The 19,429-nt window shown below is 46.1% G+C and overlaps 1 protein-coding gene across 3 annotated transcripts in view; it reads left to right on the top strand.

Moving 5' to 3' along the window:
- The window catches only part of Ed (hemicentin protein echinoid), a 228,477-nt gene that overhangs the window by 183,397 nt on the left and 25,651 nt on the right, over nt 1-19,429 (top strand). The window contains exon 1 of one of the 3 annotated variants that reach the window (XM_071712365.1): nt 6,867-6,983. The exons of 1 other annotated variant lie outside the window; for it this stretch is intronic. Coding sequence is in view for 1 of the 2 variants with exons in the window: in XM_071712352.1 (XP_071568453.1) it covers nt 15,264-15,336 (73 nt within the window). In the remaining variant the exon portion in view is untranslated. Of the gene's footprint in view, nt 1-6,866; nt 6,984-14,220; nt 15,337-19,429 lie in introns of those variants that run through there. One more of the 3 variants, XM_071712352.1, reaches the window with a different exon arrangement.

The following is a 19,429-nucleotide window of genomic DNA, read 5'->3' as shown; positions in this document are numbered from 1 at the left end:
TTATCTCAAGTTCGCGAAAATGGAATTTATCTGAGAAATAAGCCGGATCATTGAATAAAATCCATAAGTCTAAAGTGCCAAACTGTCGATATCGAAATACTTCATTCCGCTTACCGAGAGAATAGGACCTAATAGTTCTTCTTAAATGCACATAGATCTAATAGTAAGATTGAGATACTCGACTTATTAAAATTTTCTATTATTTACAACAGTTTCAATCGCATTATCGTGTTTTTGCAGCCGCGTCTAGCTTTTCCTAATATCGGCCAAAGCAATTAATTACGCACAGACATATCTAGGTGCGCGCATTGATCTTGCCGCGAGCAAGTTTTAGGAACAATAAATTAAATAATTGAAGGAAAGCCGCGCGGACGTTAATGAATAACCCAGAGATGTCGAACGTCAGGAGAGAAATCGCATTTCCCAGACGAATTTCGGAATGTGATTTACGACGCCGTGATATAAGAGAACGTGCGAGTATACTCCCCTTTTAGAGTTCGAGAATATAACTCGGTTTTAATGAAGATGTATGGCTGGGGAGTCAAGAATTATCCGAAGGATGCGATGATGCGATATAATACGTCGCATTAACCCACGCCGCATTTTTCATATAAAACTCGACTCGGTATCGCAGTTTCGCGGTACTCGCGGTAGTTTCCTGATGAACACTGTCGATCGAGTATTAATTATAAACCAGAGGCGAAATTCGTTTCCACCGCATTTTTCATGTTTCTCATATTTTTGCGCTAATTCTCTTCCATACGTGATTTTCAATTATTTTGTTTACTGCCTTATACAGGAAATCAGAGGTTGATTTTACTAAAAAAAAAATTTGGCAATATTCACGATTTAACGGAATTAAATATTTTGCCATAATGCGGGGTAAGCCTCTTTATAAAATTAGTTGTGAAACCTCTGAATATTTTTGTGGTAACAAAAAATTACCGTTATAATAAAATCAGTGGTTACCAAGTTTCTTTTCTTTTCTGAAATTATAAAAGGATACCTCAGAAATCAGTACCTTCATCTTTCTTGTTTCTGTCATCTATTATTAAATCGGATCTTCTTCGATTGTGGTTTGGGACTAGTATTTTATTGCAAATGTCTAGTAGAGAGATTTATTCCAATGAGAAACCTCAAATGTAGCTTCTAGCAATCTTTCCTGATAACGTATTATTTTCATACGTTTCTCCGAACCCGTCACTCACTAAAATTAATTTTGACAAAGGTAATCGGTATATTGTTTCTTAAAAAACGAAATAATCCCGATTGTAGAGGAAGACGTCAAGAGATGGTTGTCGCAAAAAAAACCGGATCGGAATCATTATTCGAGGCCAATATCGTTAACGATCACGTGTCACAACGTAAAAGTTTAAAGGGAAATGGTAGTACGCGCGATCCTCGCAGGTAAAATGGCTCGGCTTCGTAGTAAATACGGCTACGCGCGCGAGCATAAGACGTAAAAGAGGGCCCTTACCCGGCCTTCCTCGCCTGAGGCCAAGACAATGCCAGCCAGCGTCAGAGGCTTAGCCGGTTTCTTGACGGTCTGCCAGGAACGGCGCTAGACCTCTTCAGGCCCACGGTCGTCTGTATGTAAAACGAGCCTCGGCACATTCCGAAGCGTCTGCTGCGAGCAGCGAGCAGCGAGATCGCTTGCCAAAACAATGACTTTGATGTAAGAGCCGTGTAGTCGAGACTCTAGCGAGAGGCAATTGATCGATCTTCGCAGCGATACGAAGGAGGATCGATTCCGATTTCCGCCAATTTCCTTTTTACCGCGGGTGCCAACTCTTAGATGATTTAACCAACGAATTCGCGCCACAATATTCGTAAGCAGTATCGACCAAGGATATTATAACAGCGCCGTTCTTTACTGTCATGATTTTTATCCGCTGTCGCGAATCGCGATTCGATAAACGATATATGGCGCCTCCAACCGACCAACAATCTCATGTCAACGCCACTCATAAAGCGGTTTAAATACATAACTCGTGCGCAGATATAATGGGGGATCGCAGGAGTCGCGAAGAAGCCGGCCCTGATCGCGGGGCCCTAACATCGGCAGCAGGCCCCGGTTGCAGCACGTCGCGCGACGTTGCCGTACATTCTTGAACAGCGGGTCAGTGAGGAGATCGTAGAACGGCGAGGGGAGCGGGAGAGTGGGGGGGACGAGAAACGCGCGCGGGACCCATGCTTCAGCGCGGGTCGCCTCGCCAGGTATAGGGTTCACGGCAGCGCGCGTGGAGAACGGAGCCAGCGTTCGTGCCCGGAGGGCCCGGGGCCCGCTCGACGCGCGACGTTGCCGTCTCTCCTGATGACGCCACGACGGGGCCCCGCTAGGTAGGCTTCTCTCGTACGATCCGCGCGCACGCCGCACGATGCACAGCCATCGGCGACCATCTGCTGGCCCTCGGGGCCTTTGAATCGCTGATGGTTGGCGTGACTCGGCAGCCGTGGCCGCAGCCGGAGACGAGATCGACAAGTTTCGTGCCGTGGCGAGATGCTGTACACGCGGTTAGAGGCCATCTTGGGATCAGCTCGGCTCTCTCGCTTTCTATCTCTCGTTGTCTTTATCTCTCTCTCTCTTTCTCTCTCGTTTTCGATCGCATCGTATAGAGGAAAACGCACAGCCACTTCGATCGATGGCATGTCTGTCATCAGGCGATGAACTTTGCCTTTTAACCCGTCCCTACTTACGCTCATTTAAAACTCAGGCTTCGACGGAGCGATTAGACGCGCGACGTCATTAACCCCGTCGAGCGCTGCTCATAACCTGGGAACCGTTTAAATTTTGATGGTATGGAGACACTTCCCATACTCATCTCGAAACATCTCGGGGTAATTACCGTTGCGGGGCTCGATGTCGTTATTACTCCGGACGACGTTACTTATAGTTTCACATATTTTTCCTGCCTTTTTTTTTCTCGTTTATGATAGGCTGCAGCCGGGGAAATGGCATCTTCATGTCGCGATTATATTTATAACTATAGATCGTATGGTTTGATCGTCGTGTGTGCTCGGAGGACACGAATACAGAGGCCTTAATCAGCCGTTAAGTATACCGCGTTAAAAACACTGGGGAAGAAAAATAGGGTCATAGGAAGTACACCTGAGGCGCATAGCGAGCGCCGTCGCCGCCGCGCGCGCGGCCACCCCAAGATAAAAATGGAAATTGCACGACGGACGGCGCGATGATTTTCCGGCAGATAGTTGCTGATAAAAATAAGACAGTATAAACAACATGAAGAAAAACAGCGCATTAGACCACCCTCTACATGGCCTCTTATCTCATCGCTCCGAGTTATGAAATTTTCTAGTGCTTCATCGCGACGTTGTAACTCTCGCCAAGCGCATTGTCACTGTTTGTCGAGATAATACAATTTCGTGGCAGAGTGACTGGAATAACGGAAGAAGAGAGCGGAGAGAGCAGAGAGAATGAGAGGATGGGGAGGGAGGAGAAGAGGAGGGAAGGAGAGAGAAAGAGCTTCAAATATCGTCCATAACAAAGATGATCCGTCCGAGCGTAGCCGTGCGGGGACCGTCCTTTCGATTTAAAGCTGACAAGTTTTCGATGACTCGACGTCCCTGATCTCTCCGGGTGTCTCTTTCTCTACATATGTGCTACGAAATCGGCGTACGGCGATGCGTAAAAGATACGGGTTCAGGTGTGTACCGTTACGTCGTTCAGGCAAGACGTAACTCGACGGCAAGTATGCCATGCGTGCTAAGAAGGTCATCGCGTTCATCGTGTCGCTCTTATCGCGAGGATCAGAACTTTAGATAAATGCGAGAGATCCACCACCGTTTTAAGATATATTAGGTAGGCTCCAGCGGCGTGTGAGATACGGTGTTACAAAGTAATATTCTTTCACTAGTTTCGCGAAGCTAATAATTTCCCCGTCCGTATATCTTCTTGTTAACTGCAAACTTTTCTGTCGGACGAAAAAAAAAAACTTTCCGCAGTTACTCGACGCGCAATAGGGAATCAGAAGTTAAAGCGGTTATTAAAGGCTGTTGTTTAGCGGCTATAAACAAGCGAAGTGTGAGCGATGTGTTAGAACGCGAGTGGAAAAAAAAAGGAGAATCGTCGAACCTTAATTTATGCAGGATTAACATTCTCTCACGAGACTCCTACAAGACGCATCGTTGTTAATATGTAAACAGCCTTTGGCAAGTCTTGCCACGCATGCTTGTAACTTATGTATAAGTTTGTACATGAAACATTGGGATAAGGTAAGGTTTAATTAGCAATCTAGATGTAATACGGAAGCCCGCAATGGAGAGAATTTTGTCCAAAGTTAGCGTGTTTAAGCACATGCATGTACATCTTGTATTTTTCGTTTACCCTAATTAGATATAATACAAGTCGTATCTTGAATTCTTAAAGATGAGGATTTTTAATTCTATTATTATTACAGAAAATTTACTTAAAGAAAGCTACGAATAGAACGCGGAAGCAATACATCTTAGATAAATAAGACGGCTCGTGTAAAATCTTATTTTCGTGCTATAACTTTCTTAATATTCAATGCAAAGTAAATTTCATGTAAGTTGTTATGAATTATCTTTTATCTCTATGAATTATCTTTCGTGATTATTCCTGCCACAGCTTAATATTTTAAATAATAACTTGTGCATTACCGGATGTATTAATATGCATATACGAAAGTATACGTGTAAGAACATAACATTTAATTTTACAAGAATTGTACAAGGATATGTACAAAAATGATGTTTAACTGATCTTTTCGTTTTTAAATCTTTTATCTCAGCCGATTTATTGACATTATTATATCTTGCGTTGGCATAATAATGAGTTTGACGCTAATGAGATGAAAATGTAAAATAGTATTAAAATTCAATTGCACAGCCGAAAAAAGACAATTATTTCACGATATTTAATATCGCGAGCGATATAACCGCGGTATTTAGTATTTTATGGCATTGTATACGAATTTCTTACTAAGTTTGCTTTTCCATTTGGTTATTTATTTATTGCACGACTGCGTTCTTTTAGCCCGTGGTATTCCAGATGATAATCGAATATACGTCCTAATTTTTAATTCATATTTTTGGGGATATTTGGAGCGAGACAGTCAACTTTAAATTTTTATCACTTGCGCGCCGATATAATGGCCAAGTTATTCGAAATAGAAACCCGAAATGCTCCAATAAATACGTTTTGGAATTGTCGGCAATATCTTTAGAATATCCATTAGAATAACGATTACTCGCACCAGCGAGTGAATATTCGCGAGATTCGGGCCGCCGATTCGTCGAGGGAGGTCATTGTTAATCGCGGCGAACGCGAGTGAGCGATTGCGAAAGGAAGAGCAGCCCAGCATCCGCGAATTCAAAGCCGGGCGCGCAGTGTTTGCTCCGTCCAATACGCGAATCGGAACGCAATTGTTGCCGCCACAACTATGCCAACGATGCTTTCTCTCTCTTTCTATCAGAGGGCGGCCCTCCGGCTTCCTCCATCGTACAGGAACCGGAGTAACGCGGGCAGATGCTTCATTAATACGCCGATCGTGAATTGTTACCATTTAATTAAATCGCATTTTCCGCGCGCTTTCCATGACTCCGCGGATCAGGAGGAGAGACTGCTTCGGCGGTCCGTAATTAAAACTGCGGCTCTTGTCCCTCGCCTCGTTTGTTCGCTCTCTGCCTCCCTCGCCCTTCACTCTCCCCCCCTCTCTCTCCCTCTCTCTCCCTCTCTCTCTATCTCTTCCAAACGACGATAATGAAGTCGCTGACGTCAACGTCGATCGATCCTCTGGACGGAAACGTCTATCCTAGCTGCGAAAAGTTACGAGATCACGCTTAGGCTGACGCGTCCTAAATAAGCGTGATGCTTGCTTCCTCCAACGATACAGGCTCCGTCCTCGTATCTCGTGCAATACGCTTACAAAACGTTCATGGATTTTCCGATATCGATAAAACTTCGTACATTTGTGAAGTGTTAACGAGAATTACATTGAAAATATTCTGCGAGAAAACGAAAGAGAGAGAGAGGGAGAGAGAGAAAAAAATTTTGCAAATATCGCGGAAACTATGACGTGTAAGATAATTTCGGACAAATCGTATACATTTTAAACTCTACAAAAATAAAATCAGGATATTTCTGTAATTTGCGATTGAGCATAAACGGATTTTAATAATACTTATACTCATAGGGGTAGACGACCCTTTCGGATTTGCTTGCTCTCTCTATGGAGAAATTTTTCGAGCGCAGCTCAAAAGGCGCGCATGCTGCAGCAGCTCGCGTATGTAAAGCCAAGAACCTCGTTCAAGGCCAGCGGAATGCATCCTTTTAGCCCGAAACTTTTCACTCATGGGAATTTTGAACGTTCGACCGTATACGGTGCTAGCCGTTTTGCATGTAATATATGTTAACCTACATGGAGAAACTCTCCATCATCAAAATATCCATACAGCGCGATAAATACGCGGCGAAGCTCGCAATATCCAGAAATTTATTATAAATAACAAAATAAATTTGCTTCGAGCGGAGCTTCGGCTTTCGCCACGGCGAATCTTTGATATAATAACTTTCAATATTCTTTCCGGTAATTCTCGACGGGCTTTTATAATATCGGTTTATGCAATATCGTCGCGGTGAATTTTCCTCAGCTTCTCCGCATCTGTATATACAACCGCGCTTTCCTCCCATCGTACTATCAACTAGTTCATAATAATAGATTAAATTTCTCAGATTGTAATACAATCGCCGCGCGTCCTTCCTCCCTTCCTGCGGAACCTGCGCGATGTCTTCGAAAATAGCGCGAATGTGACACATTGACAATTTTATTTCCTGGATTTTATTTCCAGGAAGATGATGTATCAGAACTATCGATCGTGGTGAGGCAACTGGCGAAAAACGGTAAACGTCTCTCTCGCGCGTGCAGCCAAACGGATACGAGGGGGGAGGGGGCCTGATGCTCCCGTCCCGGAGAGTCAACGGAGAACGGAGAGACAAGACGGTAAGAGACAGTCTTCGGGGCTTTCGTGGAAGGAGGACAGAAGAAGGGGAAGCGGAATCGCGCGATGCGTTCGCCGGGTCAAAAGGACTCGACGGGGGTAACGAACCGCCGACGATGACGACAATAACGATTCGAATACTGGATCCGGGATGTATTTGTGTGTCGCTTGCATTGGCACTCAGGCGAGCGGAGCGCGCGCGCCGCGGTTATCGCTTTATCGTCACCGCGCGATGGTGACCTCGAAGAAATAAAGACTCGATTGTGCGACCCTAGGTCTCGACGGATTCCCCCCACAAATCCCTCCTTCCCGACGCGGAATCGCGGGTCCGCGAGATATAACGTCCCGAACGGAATCTTTATACAATCGTAAATATTCAGGGGATCATCCAGCGAAGCGCAAAGTTACAAACGTACGTATGAAATTCTCTTTAAACCTTTTTACTGCAAATATATTCGCGAGCTCTGCCAAATCTAACAGAATGCGTTCTATCGTAATCATATCTGCCGCAGCATCTTAAATAACACTGTGAGATTAATTTTCTAAAAGTGTAAACTATCGTAGTGTGCGTTCTACGTTACAATAATTTCTTTCGTCAATTAATTAATTGCATAGATATATATTTTATTTCTTAATGGACTATCTTATATAGAATTTAAGCCCAATAAGTACACACACGTGTCATAATTCTAAAAGTCGTTACGATAGATTGAACGATACAAGCGCTTTAGAGGCAATAACGGAGAACTCTCGGTGTCGACGTATTTCACGCGCGACAACGAAATATACTAATCCCTTGCGGTTGCAAATGGGCTTAAAACCGCGTCCGGATATTACGCAGCGCGCCTCGCGATGCGCGTCGCGTGCAACCGGTCTCGCGATCGAGCGGTAGAACGTGGGCTGTGTGTTAGGCGAGCGAATGCGCGAAGGCCGGGGTGCTTACACGCGGCCGTGCGTCTGCCGATATTATTTAATCGCCGACGAAAATCGACGCGATGGGCTTGAAGCATCGGAAAGCAAATGACACGTAATGGCGCGGTCGCCACTTTTGACAGGGCTCCAAAAATTGAAGCGCGTCAGCCGCTCCCGAGCGAAAATCAAAATCGTTCATTGGACGGGTATTAACGTAACTTCAAGTGGCGATAACGCCGCGCGCTTCAACTTTTTCCCCGAACATTTTCCAATACATCGCCGATTATTGACCGATGCAACGATGGGTCAATGTAGCGCGCGTACAGACAGCCGCTCGAATCGGCGGCGTGCTCGGCTGGACTCTCGCCAGATTGTAGCTGGCCATCGACATTCGAATCGCGCGTAACTTACAAACCGGGCAAATTATGCGCATACAATTACCGCAAAATGAAAGTCTTAATAAGGAGCATTTAATCTGCGCGCATATGGGAAACTTTCTTCAGTCATTTACAATTTCTTTACGATTATTTCTTTACACGGAACACAGCCGGCCGGTTATCGCTCGTACCGGCAGCTAGACACGCAACTCTTACGTATTCCGTCTTATCTCCGTGTATATGTCGATCGGTCACTGCAAGAGATACGAGAGCGCGCAAATCTGGCCCCCGTACGAGCGCGAGGGCGATAACAATGGTGGGAAACTGCGACGGACGCCGCGCCGCGCCGCGCGAGCGCGGGGGGATACCGTTCTTTCCTTTCCTCTTTGCTCGTTCTTTCGCCGCTCCCGACCCGCTTTAGCATGACAATCCGAACAAATTGGACGGCTCAATTTGAGCGAATTGCAACGGCGAGTTTCGGCCGAGCTTCGGCTATACCGGCGCGGCGCGCGATCCTCTCCTCCACCGCGCTACCGCATCAACCCTCGGGATTCGATCTCGCTTCACTACCTCGAATCAGACCGAACTCGCTCGTGTCGTTCGGAAGATCGAAAATCGGCGTGGGGCTGCATCGTTCGTACCGAACAAACGAACGAATAAACGCACGCTTGTCCCGCACGCACTCCGTCACGCGTCGATGCGCGCATAATCGGCCGCGATTGACTTTCTATGTACATAGCTAATTACCGGGCGTTGATCGCGAGGATTTGGAATGATACGCGCTCAGTTAAGCCCGCTTCAGATTCAGATCATCACGGACAATACATTTTCCATTTGGGGCATTAGAATCGGGCGACTGGGTACAAAATGTAAATTAACCTTTGAATATTATGGTCAGATATTATATTATATTATAAATTCATATAAATATCTTTTTACCTTAAACATTATTATTGATGTCTTAATGACATAATATTTTAGATATCTTATTTATTGCGCAGGCCGAATCGTTTCTTGTCAATTAATAACATGATTACGTCCAAGATATTGTTTAATTATTAATTAAATTAGAAACTATTTGTTAGTATAATGAAGCACATTACTTTTAATTATACGAGATAGTAAAGAATTAAAAATTTTAATTATTGGAATTTTATAATGAATGTGCTAGCATTTTATACGGAAATCCGCTAATGGACGCCGGATTGAGGACTTACACATTATGAAAATCCACTTCGTCAACCTGATTCTAAAAAAAATCCGCTCGGCGATATCGAATTCGATATCGAGTGATGACGGTATCGAATTCGATTTGTTAGTTAATTAATGGAGTATACAATACACATCCCATGAATGACTAGGATGCATATTTTATCATTACTAATCGAATTCGTTATTTGCCGAATTTGTCGACCAGTTAATTATCTATCTACCCAGGATTGATTGATTACCGTTCCCCAACCTGTGCGCACTCGCCACGCACTCGCGGGTCGCGCTACTGTTCTATTTCATAAAGCTTTTGTTAAAAGTGACGCTTTCTCTCGGAGCACGACTGTCGAGAGCATAAACGAAGCTGTAAATAAAAATACGAAAGTCTCTCAAGCGGCATCCGCGGTACCGCAACGTAGTTGACATAATTGCTGGCAACGTTTCGGAGATAAATTTCGTTGCCAAGAATATCCCACGTTGTCATATTGAATTTACTCCATTAATAAACGAGACGTCAAGTTTCTCGACGCGCCGCCACCAGTTTTGGAAAAATCCAATATTATATATGTTTGTATTAAGAGCGAGACGGACGAAATTAAAAGAATTGTAACGCGATTTGCGGCGCGGAACTCGCCGGAGTATAACGGAAGGCGAAAATAAAGTTGCGCAAGTATACCAGCTTTGACACTGTTTTCAGTTCGAGTCATAACGTGCTTCGATACAATCTTTTAAAGTAAAGGAAGAAGTGACAGTAAGAATACAAAAGTTCCTCTCGCATTGTACGCAAACTGAGTTTCCAATTTTTCGGCAACTTTTCTTTGATGTTTATCGACCCCGCGACAGGGAGCAAATATTTGTTGGCGATAATGTTACCAGCGCGCATACACACATACGCACACACACACGCACACATACATACACGTTCGCCAGCGTCAGGTGGTACTTTGCACATATTTGTGGACAGCGCATGCCAATGCATGTCGGTGTGAACATGATTGCGATGCTTTGCGCGACGTACCCTCATGATGGAAACCTGCGCGCTGGCTCTCCAAACCCTTTCCCCATCATTTTCGATCCAACAATGTTTCACGAAACAAAGAGAAAGCTGGCCGCGCGCGCGAGGCGATGTCTGAGGATTCGGGCAGGCCAGTCAGGTAGGCGAAGGGCAGGTGAGCATCTCCCGGAGGTTGCACGGGGGCGTTAACGCGCGTGTTTTCAACGAAATACCAATTTCTGCGGCGTGGAGAATAGCGTCTCTCAGCTGCTAATCTTGGCCCCTCTCGCCTAGAGGAGACCAAATTACACGTCCTTTGTTCGCCGAAGATAAATAACAACTCGTTTGTAAGAGGCCGAAAGATTAAAGTTTGCCACAGACTGGCGGTGATCAACTGAGGGAAGTGACGACGACGACACGCGGGCGCTCTCGAACTACGACCCTAATAAACGCGGCGTTACGTAATAAACGCGTCCTCCGCATTCCACGGGTGGATTCCTCGAGGACGTGGCGCAACGTGAAATGGGATTGTCGTGTCGGTGGCTGCGCGAGGTAGTCGGGCCGGGGTGTTTTGAACGTTTTCGACAGCATCGCGCGCGAAAGCGCATCGTTTTATGATAACGTTGTTTTCTGCGGCGCGATGAAGCGGCGATTTTTATCGCCGCCATCCCCGTCATTATTCGACCATTAAGATTTGTTTCGACACGTTCCGAAATTTATCGAAGTTCAATTTACATGATCGCGACTACTGGCAACTGGGCCAGCGTGATCGACATTCTATGATGAGCCGCGCAGCCAATGCAAAATACAGTTTTAATCTCCGCAACGGTTTATCATTTACCAACGGCGAGACCCCAGTGCATCAAACGCTAATTTATGCTATCGTGCACGTCCGAATTCCGCGGCTACAATCGACAACGAAATAAGCTGCAATACAAACATAACACACATACACGCGTTGCGCGTACGTGTGTGCATTGGTGTGTGTGTACGAAGAACTCATTTGGTTGGACCCCAAACCCCACGTCGGTGTTGGCGCTATCTTTCCTCCGAATTGCGAATCTATGCAAATCATACCAGTGGAGTCTTCCATAAAGAGACGCTTTTATTTAAAAGGGGGGGGGGAAAGCGGGAGATTAATGCATAGAATCGGCAAACGAGCCGGCTATATATTTATAAAACTCTTTCGGAGCTTCGCGATACACCTATCGCGCCGGAATTGCAATAGGACACGCAAAAATGCTAACAATGCTGGCGGTTATATCGAAATATCCCCGTTTCACCGCATTTTTGATACATATATACATATTTTTAAGTCGACGCTTGGTATTTTGGGTGAATATCAAAATAAGCTGCGCATGAAAAAGAAAGGCTCTTTTCTCTTTTTCCGGAAGCGAGAAGGAAAATTGCCCGAATGACATGGCGGATTGGGCGACGTGGAAGGATTGGCACGAGGTAATGTTTCTTTATTAAGAATCGTCTTACAATCTCCTCGCATCGATCGGACAAGCGGATTTCTGAAAGCCGCGAATTTGCAAACGACAGAACGAGCTTATCGGAACGTCGGGCTGTGTTATTACGGACGCGATCCATTAAAAACCCCGTCGCGCCCTCCAATCCGGGGTGCGGGCCGCTGCCGTATGCGCTCGCAGCAGGTTCGCGCCACTTCTCCGCGATGGTACAGACGGCCGGCCGAAAATGCTTGGTGGTCCCTCGAGTGGAGCCCGCGGGAGAAAGAACCACCTGCCGTAGGGATCGGTGGGGGCAAACTGCCGTCGTGCACCTCTACCCGCCGTTCCCGCCGCCCCCTACCCCCCTTTTCGCTCCTGCGCCCTCGACCTCGCACGAGATGGGGGCCCAACGTTCACCGACACCCTTCTGTCCCTTCCGCCCCTCCGCATGGATCTCCCCACCATTTAACCGCCGCCGCCGCCGTCGGCAGGGTTGGCTCGTGCTACGTTCATGCCCAGGGCACGAAACGGATCTTGCTCCGAATGGGTTTTGCGTGTAAGAGAAGAGTTTACTTAAGATTTGTATCAAATTCTGCGAGATTACAAGTTGAATATTTACACGAATTGTAAAATTGTATAACTGTGTACTAGAAAAATGGAAAAAAATATGCTTATGATCAGATAAAGTAAAACAAAATTATTTTAATTACGTATTTCTGGATTTTAACAATTTTTTCTCAGAGGATATTTCATGCGTAATATTGAATTGGTAACACCAATCAGTAGGAACGTTAATGCTATTACAATCTAATTATAATAGCATTAATGGATATAATTGGATATAATAATATTGATTACAAAGATACAAAAGTATATATCAGTAAATATCGACAAAGCGGAGAAGAAATTTCTGAAAAGCTCATATATAAGTATAGACAGAACATATAAGTCTATTATACCCTTATGTCGCTCAGCTCTATACACGCATTAAGCAAAATTGGTCAGAGCGTCTATTACGTAATTAAAATAATTAAACTCGTTCAGTCCCAACGCAACCATATGGGTGCCGATTAGCAGACTTAAATTAGAGAATTATGTAAATTTCAACAAAATTGCCTTCTGCCCAAAATTAGCATGTCCAAATGTAGACGTCGTTATTGCTAGCGTGCTACGTATTTCATTCATCGTGGCAATTTTGCGCGGTGCTTATACCAAACGATACTTTTAATTGACGGCGTCTTTATTAAAATTTACCGTATTAAACATTACCTCGGACGAAGCAGTTCGGTCTTTTTTTTTTCTATTTAACAAAGATTCATTCGGATTGTTTGCATATTGATGCATGCATTCATTGTGGATTGCGCAGAATTAAATTATAATAGCATTAACGTTTCTATCGAGGTAGGATAAATTTATATTGCATAAAGTGCGCAGCGTTTTATAAAAGGAAATTATTAAATTCAATCAATTAATTGTTACACTTTGATGTTCGGTCGTAAGCACAGCCTTTTCCCATTTCTGTAATATGCAGGACTGTGTAATTTTACAATCCCTCGGTACCATTGGACCTCTTGAGAAACATGTTTCGTCTCGTGAAACGTAACCAGTCGTAGGAAACTTACAAAAATTTACCGCCTTCATTAAATTTCAGCGTCATTTCAAGAGGGCAAAACGTAACGCGGCTTCTCTCTCCCTCCCTCTCTTTCTCTTTCTCTTTCTCTCTCTAGCTAGCCAGAATGCACTATTACCAGCGAGTTGAAGTAGTTCCTAGTGTCATCCAAGTACTTCACCCGCCGGTGCATATCTCAAGAGGGACCAATATATGCGCGGCAGAGACCGCATTTCCCCGGGAGCCTTATTTAAAGCCACTTTATGTCATAACGAGATTAAAACGCTACGGAATACTAAATAACAATGGGGCCTTAGAAATAAGTCACGATAGAAACGTCGCTCTTGCTCGTCCGCTTCTAATTTCCGCTTTCATCGCCGCACGTCGTAACGCCACCGGGGGAGAGAATCACGATTTCGTCGAAATTCCCCCGTCAAATTGAGGGGGCCCCGCGGTAAGCGAGAGGTTCTCTCTCGAGGTGGACGAGCCTCGAGTTAGCGCCTCTTGCACCTGCAGGTGTGCATCCGGCTCTGGCCGGTTACCACCACCGCCTTCGCCGACGCCGTTGCACTCCGGCCGCCACGGACGGTTGTAGCACGACGCGGCACACTATGCGTGGCGGCACGAGTGTTCTGTGGAGAGGGGGCGAAGATGCCGAGGTGGGGGTAGCAAAAGGCGCGATGAGATCACAGGCTCAGTTGCCGTGCGACTGTCGAGAAACGCACTGGCGGTGTCGACGGACGCGCGACAGTTTCCCAGTTTCAGCCTCGCGCCAAGCTGATTTTACGGGGTTTTCCCCTCGTTTCCCATCCGAAGGGGGCTCGCGAAAGGAAACTCGGTCGGTTCGCCTCGTCGCCGGACGGTTTTCCGCAGTGGAACGAGAAAAAAAAACAGAGGGAAAAATAATTTCGCTCGACGGAGAACCATCTTCGGTTAAGGAACGAAGAGGAGGAAGAGGAGCAGAAGGAGGAGGAGGCGAGGAGAGGAGGAGGGGGTTCCGGAGAATCCCGATTTAAATCTCCGACCGCAGAAAGCCATTAATACCGTCAGGTGCACGCGGGTCCACGTATATACGTACAGTGCGGCGTATCGCATAACACACACACCATCCACATCGCCCCCCGCGTGCGGGAATGGAGTTTCACCCCCGTGCGCGCAGTTGAGCGATGATCGCGCGCGAATCGGCCGCGAGGAGCGCGTCGCCGTGTCTTCTTTCGCCTGATGCATCGTCGGGCCGCGTCTGCAGCGTTAACGCTCGCGTAAGGCTGCCGCCGGTCGTGTCACCGGCGTGTACCCGCTCGCGAACGACGGACAACAGTCGCGGACGGTAGCGACCGACGAGGGAAAGGAAAAAGAGCGGGTGAACTCGACGTGGGTGAAAGAAATGATGCGGCGTGCGCGCCCGTGCCCGCCCCCGCCGTCGCCGTCGCCGTCGCGACATTTTCGCGGTGAACGTCATTCGGATGTGCGCGCGTGTGGTGTCGCGGGCCTGTGAGGAGGAAATGAAGGTGGAGGAGGCTGCGTGATAAAAAAAAAAAAAGAAATTGACAGGTGCGTTTGTTGCTCCGATTTTGATCAACGTGTGGTTCTTTTCGGAGTACAGGCGTTTCTCGTGCGAACGAACGGTCAAGAGTGCCGGCGAGAAGAAAAACACAAGGTGAAAATTATTATCTCCGCGCGCGTGTGAAGTTACTCCGTGAACTCCGCCTCTCTCTCTCCGGGGTATAGCCATGGATAGAAAGCCGAGGATCATCAGCCGCCGCACGCGGATCGCGATAATGAACCTATTGCTGCTCTGCACCGGTGAGTATCCGCCGCGAAAACGAGGCTCTCCTAACGAACGCGCGCGGACGGCTATGATTAAAAACTAATTCCGTCGAAACGCGCACACGGGCGAGGGGGGAAGTTAATTAATGAACGATTCAGGCGTTCGCGGGTTCGGCCGAGTCGGTCGGTCGGCGCCGCTTCCCATATAAATATCGGATAAATTGATGATTCTGCGGCGCGCGGCGCAACACGTTTTGCGGGAGGACGACGAGAGGTGGTTGTCGAGGAATGAAACCGGATTCGTATGGATTGCGTGGGCTTGCGGATTGTACAACATGCACGCCGCGGTGCATCGAGACAACGTCGCGTCGTCGGGGCCCGGGGGCCACCCGATGCTTTGTTGCATCGAGATGCGCTGCACCTTCGACATTTCCTCTCGGGTTGCTTAAAGCGAAACGCTATCATTCTTAGACAGATCGCATGACTCTTCAGCTTTGTCCGATATGTAGACGGGAAGGTACCCGAGGACCGCGTTAAAGTGCTCGAGAACATATCGATAGGGTGAAGAAGGGGCGATTAGGGCGCAAACTTATAAGCTATGCCGACGACATCAGTCTTTCTAACGGAAATTACGGAAGATATCGGGAATTCCCTTGTCGCTATTGAAAGCTAGCACCAACGAAACTAGCACCAACTTCGGTCTCGCAATCGATGGAGACAAGAGCGAAGTGGTGTAGAACCGCGCGAAAGGGAATAGGCTAGATATATAAAAATCATGAGCGAAGGGTTGTAGCCGAAGTAGCACGGAGTATATCTTCAAATCGTTAACCGAGGGGGGAGAGGACTGCGTGGAAGAAATCTGACGATGCGCTATAACCACGGTCGTAAAATCGATTAGGAAACGTACGGCGCGACAGAAATATCGTCAAGAACAAAAGGACGCTTTTTACCAAGTTTTCACTACTTCTTGCCTTTCTACGCGCGGCTGGGATATAGACATTTAGATTGTAAGATCGACGTAAAATCAACGTAAAATCGACGTTCTGGAAACACGGAGTGCCGCAGGCGACTCTCGGAGATAATCTAGATCGCCCGCCGCACGAGCACAGCCTCATTCCAGCCGAATTGACGATCAAAGAAAGATTCCCGTCGACCGCTCGACGAATTCTCAAATATCTCGGCCGTGTTATAAAAGTGGATGGAAAAATTTGTAATCCAAGGACGAGTCGCGGGTATGCGGTCACGCTGCCGATCTCCAACAGCAAGTAGTTTCATGGAAGACTGCTTCGGAAACGCGCTACCAAGCAGCATCAGCAGTGGCCGCGGCGAGTCTTTATCAGGAATGACGCGACTTGAGAATAATAATAATTTGTCTTCAACAACGTAAAGATTTAGTCGAAGATTTTATCGACGTAGTACACCTACACAGTAAAAAATAAAACGCAATTTTAACATTTTTTACATGTCCCAGAAAGTCCACTTAAAATTTTAAGTTAAAATGACTCATTCATCATGTGTTACTTGTTGACAAATTAGAAATGTTAATTAATTGACACTATACTTTACATTTATATTTGTTCTTTTGACTTTATTTTTCAAGTTATATTAACACATGATATTAATTATTTTACAGATTTTACTTAAATTATGTGTAATAGAAACATTTAATTTTAGTAAATTTAATTATTTTGTATGTTAAAGTTTACGATTATTTGAAAATTTACGTTTAACTTTTGTTTATGTGTTAAAATAACTTTAAGACGTGTTGATTTTTTAAAGTAATTGTATTAAAAGAACTCAAAATAATATTTAATTTCTAAATGACATATATAAAGTGTTAAGTTATCACGTTGACATAAATGTAACATATGAAAATGTTAAGAAAAAAGTAACATAGCTGTTGTATGTTAATTTTACATTGAAATAATAATCAAATCTTGGTGACACAAGAAAATTTTAACATATGCACCGCTATGTACACACGATTTTTTACTGTGTATTGTTATTAAAGTGACAAGCAGGAAATTATATGATGTCGATTTATCTACTTTCGCTATTTTTATTTCCTTTCGAGCTCATCTTACTTTCGTAAATGTGAAGTTGCACACTTTTGACAGGATTAAATGTGCTCGCTGATAAATCTTTGAAACGTTACCTTTAACCTGTGTCTTCATCGATATTATGTAGCGGTGCAAAATCGCATGTTAATATTGCATCAATGTTCTTAACTCTCGGACATGTATTTTCCCTCCTTTGGGACCTCTAAGCTGCTTTCTCAGTCAGTTTCACTTTATTCAGACTCAAGTATATATGAAAGCCGCATGTAGGCCACTTCGCGAGATTAAATCTAGATGCCAATTAATTGTTTCCGCAATGATCGAAAAATTTAAAAAAAACTTGAAAGAAACGTTAAGTACAGAGAATCCTGCTTAAGGGTTAATCCTACGGGCGATTAAACGTCACGAGCAGGGCGGAGAGCGGAAAGTTTACTCGCGAATACAACGCTCGTGGGTGCCAGAAATGCAGATGCACCTTTGCCGTGCACCGATGTAAGATGATGTTACACAGATCGGCCCTTTGTGGCATGTCAAACGCGGCAAACCTAAACAGCCGCCGGTTTCCGCTTTAATCGCTCTCGCCACTCGGCGGCTCTCGCCTCTCGGCGTTTCGGCTCTCTCGCCACTCGGCTCATCGTGCGCGCGGTGACTCGCAACGAGAGAACTCGCAACGTTGTAAACGTGAAGAAGAGAGGGGAGAGAAAGGAAGAGGGGGAGGGAAAGAGATGATTTGCATACGCCCAAGGTTACGCGTCGTGCCCCACTCGCGAATAAACTTTTTCTCGGGTCAAATCACAACGTAACAGAGCCGCGGGCTAAGACTCCGATTTGCGTTCGCGTCAAAGTGTTTGGTCGGATATGCAAACAATCGAACTACAGTATCCCTTTTGCAACGAACGGGGATACAGTTCGCGTGGGTGCACACAGAGCTTTAATTAGGAGGGCGGAGAGTAGCATAATTAGGTGCGGGGGCGTTGCGTAGAAGCGCAGCGCAGTTACGGCCGATTACGTTGTTGCACCCGTTGTAGCCGACAACAAAGATCGAGGGTGGTGGGCACTCTTGGATCGACTCCGAGGGCTCATCGGCCCTCGGAGGGTCGCGCCGCCGTCGCCGCCGCCGCCGCTGCACTAACGACGCGCCGCGTTTTCTAATAGTTGTTCCCCGCGCGAACGGCCGCTTCCCACGAAGATCCCGCGATTCGAGCCAAACATTATCGCACCGCGGAATTATCGGAAAGTAATTAACCGCTAATCGGCGGGGGATGGTATAGCCGGGATTGGAAATCGCGATGCTCCTTCTTAATACCGGTGATACGTTTAAGTGAAAGGGGAAGGGAGAACGTTGCGTTTCGAGTACGTTTACCTGCGTTTCGTCTGAAATACGATAGATTTAATCGCGTCGGTCACGCAGGCTGGTTTGCACAAGTGTCTACAAAATAACATCTAAGGTACTTTAAAAGTAGCGCCATGGAAAGGGAGAGAGACAGAGAAGAGTTTATCAGATAAATGTCTTGCCGGGTATTACACTAGTTAATTAAAGGGAGGAAAAAAGGCTCTGGGAAAGAGGTATTTGAAGAGAGTCAGTTACTGGCAGATCGGCGGACATTTACGGGCGACAAGCGTTTATTTAAAGCAACCGTGGCACCGAGTAATCGATCGACGTCTTTGCGGCAGACCTAATAAATTTCCTGCTCTTATTGCCGCTGCTTTACCCCGCCGAGCTTCTAAGCTGTCTGTCCACTCGATAAATTTCGACGACGCTTTTCTGCGGCGCGCATTTCTTTACACGAGCGCGCGCGCGCTACAACGCAGGTGCGAGAGCGCCGTTACCTCTCCGTTGTTGCATTACGAAAAGAAGATTACGAGCGTCTCGGTGTTAATGGCACACAGGAGGGTGCCGAGACGTACCTCTTCTCTCCTCCGCGCGGGCGCGAAACATAAGCGATTAATGGCTTTTGTAAACGACCCCTTATTTCTTGTCATCGCAGAAGTAACCCTGAGTTATATTCGCCGCGAACGGCAAGGCGGCTGGATCAAAAATTATTTCCGTGCGCAGCGATTATGCGTAATAT

The sequence above is a fragment of the Temnothorax nylanderi genome, unplaced genomic scaffold, assembly GCF_030848795.1.
Source record: "Temnothorax nylanderi isolate EJ_2023f unplaced genomic scaffold, tnyl_v1.0 TNYL_tig0005_pilon, whole genome shotgun sequence".
NCBI classification, from domain to species: Eukaryota; Metazoa; Arthropoda; class Insecta; order Hymenoptera; family Formicidae; genus Temnothorax; species Temnothorax nylanderi.
The sequence above is the reverse complement of the archived record's forward strand: the minus strand, read 5'-3'. Positions and strand labels throughout refer to the sequence as shown.